The sequence below is a fragment of the Petromyzon marinus genome, unplaced genomic scaffold (genome assembly GCF_048934315.1).
Source record: "Petromyzon marinus isolate PM22_M1 ecotype Great Lakes invasive population unplaced genomic scaffold, UKy_Petmar_22M1.pri1.0 PM_G_Scaffold_20, whole genome shotgun sequence".
Lineage (NCBI taxonomy): Eukaryota > Metazoa > Chordata > Hyperoartia > Petromyzontiformes > Petromyzontidae > Petromyzon > Petromyzon marinus.
Window position 1 is genome coordinate 2,191,243 of NW_027422762.1, and position 13,799 is coordinate 2,205,041.

Consider the following 13,799-nt stretch of genomic DNA (forward strand, 5'->3'; position numbering starts at 1 on the left):
CTGGAACGAAACTCGTTCGTAAGTCGAGGAGTCCTCGTTGTATATAAAAAGTCACTGCCAAAGCACAATCACCAAATTCTAAGTTCTCTCTCCCTGTGTGGACGTGGGAGGGGTGCGGGTTCCACCGACCACTGCTCCACCCTCTATGCTCCACGCTCATCCCCGTCCAGAGGAATGTGGAATTTCCACCGCCGTGCAAGCACGTGACTCTTGACGTCTTACGGCCTCTGTTGCCGCCATGTTGGGTAAGTAGGTTCCGCTGTTTTGAACGAGCGTTTGCAGCCATGTTGGGTGAGTAGTTTCAGCCATCTTGGGTGAGTAATTTGCCGCCATTATTGGGGGAGGATTTTTTTGCCTTGAGGGCCGTTTTCACAGTAGCAGTCAAAGTAATCGACTCAGCAAAGGTCCTGTGAAACGATTCCAGAGACGAGCCATAGCATCAGATTAAAATTTACGATTCCCAATTTTGTATGTCAGTAATCGAAGAATCGATTACTGTTTGTATTTTGCAGGCGAGGTAACAAAAGCGACCCGCGCAAAAACTCCTCCTCGACACGATTGTTCTCTACATAGTACAGCGTAATTAATTAACACAATTAATGAACACTTTACCTCATAATTTACCTCATGATTATCGTATTTTAGCTTAAGTCGAGTTTTTTTAAAATTTTGTTTTGTTTTTGTTGTTCACTGGTGGGGTGGGGTGGGGATTGCTCAATATTGGTGACGACCTCGAGCAGAGAGACGGGGTAAGGGTCAGCGTGACTTGGCTGAAGGGAGGGGATACGTGAGGGGTACGTGAGGGATACATGAGGGGGATACGTGAGGGGATACGTGAGGGGGATACGTGAGGGGATACGTGAGGGGGATACGTGGGGGGATACGTGAGGGGGATACGTGAGGGGATACGTGAGGGGGATACGTGGGGGGATACGTGAGGGGGATACGTGAGGGGATACGTGAGAGGGATATGTGAGGGATACGTGAGGGGGATACGTGAGGGGGATACGTGAGGGATACGTGAGGGGATACGTGAGGGGGATACGTGGGGGGATACGTGAAGGGGATACGTGGGGGGATACGTGAGGGGGATACGTGAGGGGATACGTGAGGGGATACGTGAAGGGGATACGTGAGGGGATACGTGAGGGATACGTGAGAGGGATACGTGAGGGGATACGTGGGGGGGATACGTGAGGGGGATACGTGAGGGGATACGTGAGAGGGATACGTGAGGGGATACGTGAGAGGGATACGTGAGGGGATACGTGAGGGGGATATGTGAGGGGATACGTGAGGGGATACGTGAGGGGATACGTGAGGGGATACGTGAGGGGGATACGTGAGGGGGATATGTGAGGGGATACGTGAGAGATACGTGAGGGGATACATGAGGGGGATGCGTGAGGGATACGTGAGAGGGATACGTGAGGGGGATACGTGAGGGGATACGTGAGGGGGATACGTGAGGGGATACGTGAGGGGATACGTGAGGGGGATACGTGAAGGGATACGTGAGGGGATACGTGAGGGATACGTGAAGGGATACGTGAGAGGGATACGTGAGGGGATACGTGAGGGATATGTGAGGGGATACGTGAGGGGTACATGAGGGGGATACGTGAGGGGATACGTGAGGGGATACGTGAGGGGATACGTGAGGGATACGTGAAGGGATACGTGAGGGGATACGTGAGGGGATACGTGAGGGATACATGAGGGGTACGTGAGGGCGATACGTGAAGGGATACGTGAGGGGGATACGTGAGGGGGATACGTGAGGGGGATACGTGAGGGGATACATGAGAGGGATACGTGAGGGGATACGTGAGGGATACGTGAGAGGGATACGTGAGGGGATACGTGAGGGATACGTGAGAGGGATACGTGAGAGGGATACGTGAGGGAATACGTGAGAGGGATACGTGAGGGGATACGTGAGGGGATACGTGAGGGGATACGTGAGGGATACGTGAGGGGGATACGTGAGGGATACGTGAGGGGATATGTGAGAGGGATACGTGAGGGGGATACGTGAGGGGATACGTGAGAGGATACGTGAGGGGATACGTGAGGGGATACGTGAGGGGGGTACGTGAGGGGATACGTGAGGGGATACGTGAGGGGGGTACGTGAGGGGGATACGTGAGGGGATACGTGAGGAGGATATGTGAGGGGATACGTGAGGGGGATACGTGAGGGGGATACGTGAGGACGTGTGACCAACAGCACAAAGGCGGTGAGGAGGAGGAAGAGGGCGATGTTGGTGATGTCGTGTAAAATGATGAGTGATGTGGAAGATGATCACAACGCGTGGTGGTGATGGCGTAAGACGGCGCTGCGGGTGTAGATGTTGGTGTTGGTGAGTGACGGTGAAGTGGAGGTGATGATGGTGTGGAGGTGATTGTGATGTGTGGGTGTGATAGTTTGAGTGTTGTTCGTGTGTGTGGAGGGGGGTGGGTGATGGTGTGGAGGTGATTGTGATGTGTGGGTGTGATAGTTTGAGTGTTGTTCATGTGTGTGGAGGGTGGGGGGTGATGGTGTGGAGGTGATTGTGATGTGTGGGTGTGATAGTTTGAGTGTTGTTCGTGTGTGTGGAGGGGGGTGGGTGGTGGTGTGGAGGTGATTGTGATGTGTGGGTGTGATAGTTTGAGTGTTGTTCGTGTGTGTGAAGGGGTGATGGTGTGGAGGTGATTGTGATGTGTGGGTGTGATAGTTTGAGTGTTGTTCGTGTGTGTGGAGGGTGGGGGGTGATGGTGTGGAGGTGATTGTGATGTGTGTGTGATAGTTTGAGTGTTGTTCGTGTGTGTGGAGGGGTGGGTGATGGTGTGGAGGTGATTGTGATGTGTGGGTGTGATAGTTTGAGTGTTGTTCGTGTGTGTGGAGGGTGGGGGGGGTGATGCAGCGTAAGGGGTGTGAGAGATAGTGTGATAATGGGGGGAATGATGTGAGTGATAATGTGATAGTTGTGGTGTAATGGTGTACATGACGATGATATGGAAATGATGATGTGGTGGTGTAAGTGTTGCGAGGGATGGTGGGAGTCATGGTTCGAGTGATAGTGGAGTAGGTGACGGGAGTGATTGTGTAAGACTTGATGTTGTGAGCAGTGCCGTGATGATGTGAATGGTGATGGGAGAAATGCTGCGAATATTGGTAGTGAGTGATGTTGGAAGGGGCACTGCGGAGGTGAGATGTTAACTACCTCGCCAGGTATACAGAAAGTCGTGGGTTCGATCCCGACCCTGACGACGCCTGCTGTGTATTTGGAGTTTGCGGTGTCTCTGTGTGGTGATATGTTAACTACCTCGCCAGGTGTACAGGAAGTCGTGGGTTCGATCCCGACCCTGACAATGCCTGCTGTGTATTTGGAGTTTGCGGTGTCTCTCTCTCTCCCCGTGGTCACGTAGATTTTTCTCCGGCTCCGGCTTTCCCTCCACATTTATATAATCAACGTGCGTTTAGAGTATTTGGCTGCTATACATTTCCACGTGAATGAGCCACTTTGTTGAGCTATAATTTGTGGCCAGGTCGCTTCTGAAAAAGACAGCTCGGTGGGATTTACCTTGTTAAATAAATACTGTATAGTAATTTACCGTCTATTGGAACCCCACTTCTCTGCTTTCTCTATGTGCTGTGAAGAAGGGCCATTGCCTGAAACGTCACCAGTAAATATACCCTTTCTTTTTAAGGTGACAGTCCTCTTGACGAATATGTTGAAGTTTATTCGTGACACCACTGCCAATGCAGCAGCGTCGCCGCCACGTACATTTTAGACCGATATCATTAGACTTGGCTCACCGTCTCCGCTGTGTGCAGGAATGCTCCAAGAGGAAGCGGGCCGGGGTGAGTGTGGGAGTGAGGAGCGGACGCAGGCCCTGCTGGTGAGCGACTGCCTGCCGTGCGGAGGGTGTCCGTCGGCGGGTGAGCGCGTGCTCATGGCTCAGCGGAATACCAAGCAGCTGATGGACGTGCTGCACCCGCCAGAGGTGACGATGCGCCGGGGGAAACCACGACTACATTCGCACAACTGTAAACACACACTCGGTCACCTGCGCAGCCACGAACACTACAACAACAGCAGCCGCCGTTCGCCACCAAGCGGCGGCGATGTCACCACCGCGTCCTGCGCCAGGCCGGGTGCACGTTGAGGACGCGTGAAGTGTCGAAGGCTCGCTGACGGGAGCTCACGGAACAGACCCAGGTGGTACCGTGGGTTGACTGACTGAGGCGATTGGTAGACGCACCACCAGCTGCGTGCCGCCTACCGTACCCAAACTCGCTGCATTTTAGCCGCCCCTCTCGCTCCGCTCGTCGTTCCCGCTCGTCGTTGTGAGCGTCGCTCCTCCGCCCTCCGTTGTTGTTGGAGGGCGACCGCCTCCAACCGCCCGGCTACAAATACATCCGCGTGTGTACGTACGGTGACGTGCGCAAAGACAAATACCCCACCCGTGGCGTTGACGGGCCTTTGGGGCGAGCGCCGTGAAGACCGGCACGGCGCGCGAGGCAAACGTTTACCACGCACCGCACCGGGGCGCTCGTTCTAAGAGTCGGCCGAGGGGAGGCCCGGGACCGGTTCGCGTCTGTCATCACCGAGGTTGGCCGTGAGCGAGAATCGATCCCGGGTCATGGGGGGGGGCCTCGTCGACGCGGTGCGTGAACCGCCGCGCCGCCGCTCGCCGCTACGCCGACCCGCACGCGCCCCAAACGCGACCGCCGCCTACGCCGCCGCCCCGTGGACTCGCGAGCGCCGAAGGCCGCGTCGGCCGAGTGGCTGGCGTGGCTGGCGGCGCTGCGTGGACGCGGCGGAGAAGGCACGCAGACTCACGGAGCTTCCTGCACGGCCTGGGTGAGGGGCCCTCGATCGCAACTCGCACGGACACACCCCCTCACTCACTCACTCACACCTCCTCACTCACTCATACTCACTCACTCACACCTCCTCACTCACTCACTCACACTCACTCACACCTCCTCACTCACACACACTCACACCCCCTCACTCACACCCCCTCACTCACTCACACTCACATCTCCTCACTCACACTCACTCACACTCACACCTCCTCACTCACACCTCCTCACTCACACCCCCTCACTCACTCACTCACACACTCACACCCCCTCACTCACACACTCACACCTCCTCACTCACACCCCCTCACTCACACCTCCTCACTCACTCACTCACACCTCCTCACTCACTCACACCTCCTCACTCACTCACTCACTCACTCACACCTCCTCACTCACACCTCCTCACTCACACCCCCTCACTCACACACTCACACCTCCTCACACACTCACACCTCCTCACTCACTCACACTCACACCCCCTCACTCACACCCCCTCACTCACACCTCCTCACTCACACCTCCTCACTCACTCACTCACACCTCCTCACTCACACCTCCTCATTCACACCTCCTCACTCACACCTCCTCACTCACACCCCCTCACTCACACCCCCTCACTCACATCCCCTCACTCACACCCCCTCACTCACACCCCCTCACTCACACCTCCTCACTCACACCCCCTCACTCACACCTCCTCACTCACACTCCCTCACTCACACCCCCTCACTCACACCTCCTCACTCACACCTCCTCACTCACACCCCCTCACTCACACTCCCTCACTCACATCCCCTCACACTCCCTCACTCACACCTCCTCACTCACACTCCCTCACTCACATTCCCTCACACTCCCTCACTCACACCTCCTCACTCACACTCCCTCACTCACATCCCCTCACACTCCCTCACTCACACCTCCTCACTCACACTCCCTCACTCACACCTCCTCACTCACACCCCTTCACTCACACCTCCTCACTCACACCTCCTCACTCACACCCTCACTCACACCTCCTCACTCACACTGGCTCACTCATACCTCCTCCTCCAAACACGGCGAGTTGAGTTGATGCCAAAGAGCTCCATTTTGGTCTCATCTGATCACAACACTTTCACCCAGTTGTCCTCTGAATCATTCAGATGTTCATTGGCAAACTTCAGACGGTCATGTATATGTGCTTCTTGAGCAGGGGGACCTTGCGGGCGCTGCAGGATTTCAGTCCTTCACGGCGTAATGTGTTACCAATTGTTTTCTTGGTGACTATGATCCCAGCTGCCTTGAGATCATTGACAAGATCCTCCCGTGTAGTTCTGGGCTGATTCCTCACCGTTCTTATGATCATTGAAACTCCACGAGGTGAGAACTTGCATGGAGCCCCAGGTCGAGGGAGTTTGACAGTTCTTTTGTGTTTTTCCATTTGCGAATAATCTCACCAACTGTTGTCACCTTCTCACCAAGCTGCTTGGCAATGGTCTTGTAGCCCATTCCAGCCTTGTGTAGGTCTACAATCTTGTCCCTGACATCCTTGGAGAGCTCTTTGGTCTTGGCCATGGTGGAGAGTTTGGAATCTGATTGATTGATTGCTTCTGTGGACAGGTGTCTTTTATACAGGTAACAAGCTGAGATTAGGAGCACTTCTTTTAAGAGTGTGCTCCTAATCTCAGCTCGTTACCTGTATAAAAGACACCTGGGAGCCAGAAATCTTTCTAATTGAGAGGGGTCAAATACTTATTTCCTTCATTAAAATGCAAATCAATTTATAACATTTTTGACATGCGTTTTTATGGATTTTTTGGTGTTATTCTGTCTCTCACTGTTCAAATTAACCTACCATTGCAATTATAGACTGATCATTTTTTTGTCAGTGGGCAAACGTACAAAATCAGCAGGGGATCAAATACTTTTTTCCCTCACTGTAAGTGGATGAGTGGGTGGGTGAGCAGGTGGGTGAGTGGTGGGTGAGTGGGTGGGTGAGTTAGTGGGTGAGCGGGTGGGCGAGTGAGTAGTTGAGTGGGTGTGCGGGTGTGTGAGTGAGTGGGTGAGCGGGTGGGTGAGCGGGTGGGCGAGTGAGTAGTTGAGTGGGTGAGCGGGTGGGTGAGTGGGTAAGTGAGTGAGCCTCACCTGCAGCATGGGTGGACAGCAGCTCGGCCGTCACCAGCGAGTGAGTGAAGTGCAAGAGGGACGACGTGAACTCCTCCTCCTCCGCAGCTGCCCACCGTGCACACGAGGCCACCGCGGGGTTCACCGCGGGGTTCACCGCGGGGTTCACCGCGTTCTACTAAAGCAAACTAAAACTGCCTTTTATTTGACCAGGCAAGGCCCCGGTGAGTTGCTGTGCAGCGCTGTTTTAGAAGCGACCCGGCCACCGCAAATGACAGCCCCACGAAGTGGGCCGCTGTCGTCGCCGCGTCAAGAAGCGTGAACAACAATAATGTTGCATCGGAGGGGATGGTGCTCGTAACGTTACAAAAAAGGGCAGAATGAAAGTTCTCGATTTGAAGCTTTCGTGACTGCAAGGATCCACGCTCTTTGGTTCTATTCGGTAAAGTCACGTAGGTAAAAAAATTTAAACACAAATCACGACGTTTCAGGCCACAACACAAGCGGCCTTCATCAGGTGACAGTCTGGTCCCTTCAGCTGATGAAGGCCGCTTGTGTTGTGGCCGAAACGTCGTGATTTTTGTTGTTTTAATTTTTTACCTACGTGACTTTACCGAATAGAACCAAAGAGTACAGAATGAAAGTGTTAATCTTTTTTAAAAAAATACATTTTTTTGGAAGTGTTGCATTCACAAATTTGGCTCAAAATTTTTTTTGTTATTCATGGCAACCCATTTTTCTAACCATCCATCCGTTTGGCGTTAAAAACCATTTAACGCTACTGCTACCTCACACCTCCAATGTGCACGGTTGGTTACGTACAATGCGAAATACGTTCAACATACACACATACCCTCTTGTGTCCATCTAATTCATTGACTGAAGTGTAAGTGTGATTATAAATGCATTCTTTGTTAAGTAAAAATAAACACAATTTTAATAATTTTAATCAGAATGTCTTACTGACTGGCAATCATTACATACTTTATTAAAATCGATTTTTTTAAATTTGTTCATTCATGCACCATTATGATTTTGTTGAGATCTCTGCTCCACATCTTAAACCACACATTTCTAACTTAATCCCCTTGTACTGCCGGTGTGCACAGAGGAGTGGAGGGATGGGGGGATTAAAATAACGTGCCCATTATTTCATCTGCTCCACCGCCGGGGGCAGCGGTGGTGGTGGTGCCCGGCACCAGCTGCAGCTGCAGGGTGACAGCCGCTCACTCAGCCAGCCACTCACTCAACCAGCCACTCACCCAGCCACTCACCCAGCCGCTCACCCAGCCACTCACCCTGCCACTCACCCAGCCACTCACCTACCCACTCACCCAGCCAGCCACTCACCCAGCCACTCACCCAGCCACTCACCCAGCCAGCCACTCATCCAGCCACTCACCCACCCACTTACCCACTCACCCACCCACCTACTCACCCACTCATCCACCCACCCACTCACCCACCAACTCACCCACCCACTCACCCACCAACCCACTCACCCACCAACCCACCCACCTACTCACCCACCCACTCACCCACCCACTCACCCACCCACCCACTCACTCACCAACCCACTCACCCACCCAACTACTCACCCACCCACTCACCCACCCACCCACTCACTCACCAACCCACTCACCCACCCAACTACTCACCCACCCACTCACCCACCCACCCACTCACTCACCCACCAAACCACTCACCCACCCACCTACTCACCCACTCATGGGTGAGTGGGTGGGTGGGTGAGTGGGTGGCTGCGTGGGTGAGTGAGTGAGGCGTGGATGGGTGGGTGGTTTGGTGAGCGGGTGGGTGGGTGGGTGAGTGAGTGGGTGGGTGAGTGAGTGGGTAGGGAGTGAGTAGGTGGGTGGGTGGGTGAGTGAGTGGGTGTGTGAGTGAGTGAGTTGGTGGGTGGGTGAGTGAGTGGGTGGTGGTGATGCTGCCGCTGACGATGGTGACAATAATGATGTTGATTATGAGTTTCTCACACCATCAGCTTCAGCAGAATCATCAGCATCATCATCAGAATCATCAGCATCATCAGCATCATCATCAGCTTCATCATCAGCATCATCATCGGCTTCAGCAGAATCATCATCATCAGCATTATCGGCATCTTCATCGTCATCATCGTCATCACCGTCACTGCGGTGGTGGTGGTGGTGGTGACGGTGTTTGTGAGCTGACTGTCACCATGGTGACGGTGGTGGTGGTGACGGTGATGGTGAGCTGACTGTCACCATGGTGACGGTGGTGGTGACTGTCACCATGGTGACGGTGATGGTGAGCTGTCTGTCACCATGGTGACGGTGGTGGTGGTGACGGTGATGGTAAGCTGACTGTCACCATGGTGATGGTGGTGACGGTGGTGGTGGTGAGCTGACTGTCACCATGGTGACGGTGGTAGTGAGCTGACTGTCACCATGCTGATGGTGAGCTGACGGTGATGGTGAGCTGACTGTCACCATGGTGATGGTGAGCTGACGGTGATGGTGAGCTGACTGTCACCATGGTGGTGGTGAGCTGACTGTCACCATGGTGACGGTGGTGGTGAGCTGACTGTCACCATGGTGGTGGTGAGCTCACCATCACCATGGTGACGGTGGTGGTGAGCTGCTGATCGTCTTCATGCCTTCAATGTCTCCCCCAGCTCCTCCACGACTTCCACCCCAAGAAGAAGCAGAAGACCAAAGGCGTCTACAAGGTGAGTGGCTGGTGAGCGAGCCGCTGGTTAGCAGGTGAGCGGGTGGGTGAATGGGTGGGTGGGTGAGAGGGGTGAGCGGGTGGGTGAGTGGGCAGGCGGGCGAGGAGGTGGGTAGATGAGCGGGCGAGCGAGCCGCGGGTGAGCGGGTGAGGAGGCGAGTGAGCGGGTGAGCAGGTGAGCTAAGTGGGTCTCATGGTGATGGTGGTGGTGGTGATGATGATGGCGGCAATGATGATGGCTGCAGTGGGTCTCATGGTGGTGGTGGTGATGGTGGTGGCGGCGATGATGATGGCTGTAGTGGGTCTCATGGTGGTGGTGATGATGATCATTTCACTGCTTCCCTCCCTCCCCTCCCTCCCCACATAGACGAAGAGCAGGCAGCCGCTGTGCACCAGCCAGATCTTCGCGCAGGACGAGCACACGGCTCAGACGGAGCTCTTCTCTGCCAAGTTTGAGCTGGCGCGGAGCAGCGCTGCCAAGCGCAGGATGTCACTCAAACCCGTGTGGGTGCCCGCACGCTCACCCACCCACTCACTCGCTCACCCACTCACTCACTCACCCACTCACTCACCCGCCCACTCACTCACTCACCCACTCACTCACTCAATCACCCACTCACTCACCCGCCCACCCACTCACTCACTCACCCACCCACCCACTCACTCACCGACTCACTCACCCACTCACTCACCCACTCACCCACTCACTCACCCACTCAACCACCCACTCACTCACTCACCCACCCACCCACTCACCCACTCACTCACCCACTCACTCACTCACTCACCCACCCACCCACCCACTCACCTACTCACTCACCCACTCACTCACCCACTCACCCACTCACTCACCCACCCACCCACTCAACCACCCACTCACTCACTCACCCACCCACCCACTCACCCACTCACTCACCCACTCACTCGCCCACTCACCCACAAACTCACCCACCCACTCATCCACTCACTCACCCGCCCACCCTGACGTCGCGTGTGCGTGCGTGCGTGTGTGTGCGTATGTCTACGTGCGTGTGTGTGAGTGTGTGTCTGCGTGTGTGTGTGTGTCTGCGTGCGTGCGTGTGTCTGTGCATGTGTGTGTCTGCGTGCGTGTGTGTGTCTGTGCATGTGTGTGCGTGTGTGTGTCTGCGTGCGTGTGTCTGTGCATGTGTGTGTGTCTGCGTGCGTATGCGTGCATGTGTGTGTCTGCGTGCGTATGCGTGCATGTGTGTGTCTGTGCATGTGTGTGCATGTGTGTGTCTGTGCATGTGTGTGCGTCTGCGTGCGTGCGTGTGTGTGTTTGTGCATGTGTGTGTGTCTGCGTGCGTGTGTGTGTGTCTGCGTGCGTGTGTGTGTGTCTGCGTGTGTGTGTGTGTGTCTGCGTGCGTGTGTGTGACTGTGTGTGTGTGCTGCGCTCTTTTCAGGTTGGGGACAAATCTCTTCCAGAAGAATCCCAAGCACGTGTCGGTGCTGTCGGAGAGGTGAGCACCTCGCACCGCTGATGGTGATGATGGTGATGATGGTGATGGTGTTGATGGTGTTGATGATGGTGTTGATGGTGTTGTTGATGATGATGATGGTGTTGTTTATGGTGTTGATGGTGTTGATGGTGGTGTTGATGTTGTTGATGTTATTGATGGTGTTGTTGATGTTGATGTTATTGATGGTGTTGTTGATGTTGTTGATGTTGTTGCAGCAGTATCAGCTACGAGAAGCCGCTGTCACCTGTCCAGGTGGCAGCGCTCAGGGCGGAGAGAATCGCTAAGGAGAAGAAGGTGAGAGGGGGGGTGGGGGGGAGAGTGGGGGGAGAGTGGGGGGGGGGAGTGGAGGGAGAGTGGGGGGAGAGTGGGGCGAGGGTGGGTGACTGAGTGCGTGGGTGAGTGGTGGGTGGATGGGTGAACATGCAAACACACATGACTCTGATAATAACAATATGATGCATTGTCTTCAATAACAATGTAACTATAGCGATATGATGCATTGTCTTTAATAACAATGTAACCGTAAAAATAGTATGCATTGTCTTCAATAACAATGTAACTATAACACTAGGATGCATTGTCTTTAATAACAATGTAACTGTAACAATATGATGCATTGTCTTTAATAACAATGTAACCGTAAAAAGAGTATGCATTGTCTTCAACAACACTGTAACTATAACAATAGGATACATTGTCTTTAATAACAATGTAACTGTAACAATAGGATGCATTGTCTTCAATAACAATGTAACTATATCTTCTTTGGTTCTTTCGGTAAAGTCACGTAGAATGATAATAAAATAATAAATTGATAAATTGTAACTATAACAATATGATACATTGTCTTTAATAACAATGTAACCATAACAATAGGATACATTGTCTTTGATAACAACGTAACTATAACAATGTGATGCATTGTCTTCAATAACAATGTAACTATAACGATATGATGCATTGTCTTTAATACCAATGTAACCGTAAAAATAGTATGCATTGTCTTCAATAACAATGTAACTATAACAATATGATACATTGTCTTTAATAACAATGTAACTATAACAACAGGATGCATTGTCTTTAATAACAATGTAACTATAACAACAGGATGCATTGTCTTTAATAACAATGTAACTGTAACAATAGGATGCATTGTCTTTAATAACAATGAACCATAAAAATAGGATGCATTGTCTTTAATAACAATGTAACTATAACAATATGATACATTGTCTTTGATAACAATGTAACCATAAAAACAGGATGCATTGCCTTTAATAACAATGTAACTATATCTTCTTTGGTTCATTCGGTAAAGTCACGTAGAATGAGAATAAAATAATAAATTGATAAATTGTAACTATAACAATATGTTTACATTGTCTTCAATAACAATGTAACCATAACAATATGATACATTGTCTTTAATAACAATGTAACCATAACAATATGATACATTGTCTTTAATAACAATGTAACCATAACAATAGGATGCATTGTCTTTGATAACAATGTAGTTATAACAACAGGATGCATTGTCTTTAATAACAATGTAACTATAACAATATGATGCATTGTCTTTAATAACAATATAACTATAACAATATGATGCATTGTCTTTAATAACAATGTAACTATAACAACGGGATGCATTGTCTTTAATAACAATGTAGCTTTGATTTAAAGCTTTCGTGACTGCAGTAATTCATATTCTTAGTTTTTTCGGTAAAGTCACGTTGAAGAGAAAAAACAAAACAACAAAATATATATAAAACAATAAAAAATTCTCACGACGTTTCGACCATAACTCAAACGGTCATCATCAGGTGTGTCGGTTTGCATAAATTTATTTCGAAAACGGCATATTTATTTATTTATATAAAATAACGTTTGCGTCACGCGCAACGATTGGCTGTTTGCCAGGACTAGTCCATCTATTTTTTGAAAAGAGGAGGGGGGAGACGAAATTTGTTTTTATGTATGCTGTCTGAAAGCCACTGTAAGCGTGAACAATCAATCAAGAACTGAAATGATTTATCAAATCTTTCCAATGATTGCTAAGATAGAATCCATCTTCTCGGTTGAAATTGTCTCTGTATTTGTATATGTGGATAGCCTCATGAACGAATCTCTCATGGAAGCCAGATGGCTTACAAAGAACCTCCGTCTTGGAAAACAAGATCCAGGTCCGTTTCAACACATTACATAAAATCCGTGATCTGGTTCCGTCTGTAAAAGATGTGATTCCGGACATACAATACCCTGGTGTCTACAAACTAAGTTGCCTCTGTGGTAGTAGTTACATTGGAGAAACCAAACGCCATATCTCGGACCGCATTCGTGAACATAAAGCAGACCTTAAACACGGTAGGACCAACACCTCGGCCGTAGCAGATCATTGTTCTAATTCAGTAGGCTCACATGCCATTGACTTTTCCAAGACGGAGGTTCTTTGTAAGCCATCTGGCTTCCATGAGAGATTCGTTCATGAGGCTATCCACATATACAAACACAGAGACAATTTCAACCGAGAAGATGGATTCTATCTTAGCAATCATTGGAAAGATTTGATAAATCATTTCAGTTCTTGATTGATTGTTCACGCTTACAGTGGCTTTCAGACAGCATACATAAAAACAAATTTCGTCT

The 13,799-nt window shown here is 51.0% G+C and overlaps 1 protein-coding gene across 1 annotated transcript in view; it reads left to right on the plus strand.

Moving 5' to 3' along the window:
- The window catches only part of LOC142912438 (uncharacterized), a 43,405-nt gene that overhangs the window by 18,607 nt on the left and 10,999 nt on the right, over positions 1–13,799 (plus strand). The window contains exons 4-8 of the mRNA XM_076060637.1: positions 3,820–3,989; positions 9,617–9,670; positions 10,037–10,173; positions 11,091–11,147; positions 11,363–11,441. Coding sequence (XP_075916752.1) covers positions 3,820–3,989; positions 9,617–9,670; positions 10,037–10,173; positions 11,091–11,147; positions 11,363–11,441 — 497 coding nt within the window. The remainder of the gene's footprint in view (positions 1–3,819; positions 3,990–9,616; positions 9,671–10,036; positions 10,174–11,090; positions 11,148–11,362; positions 11,442–13,799) is intronic.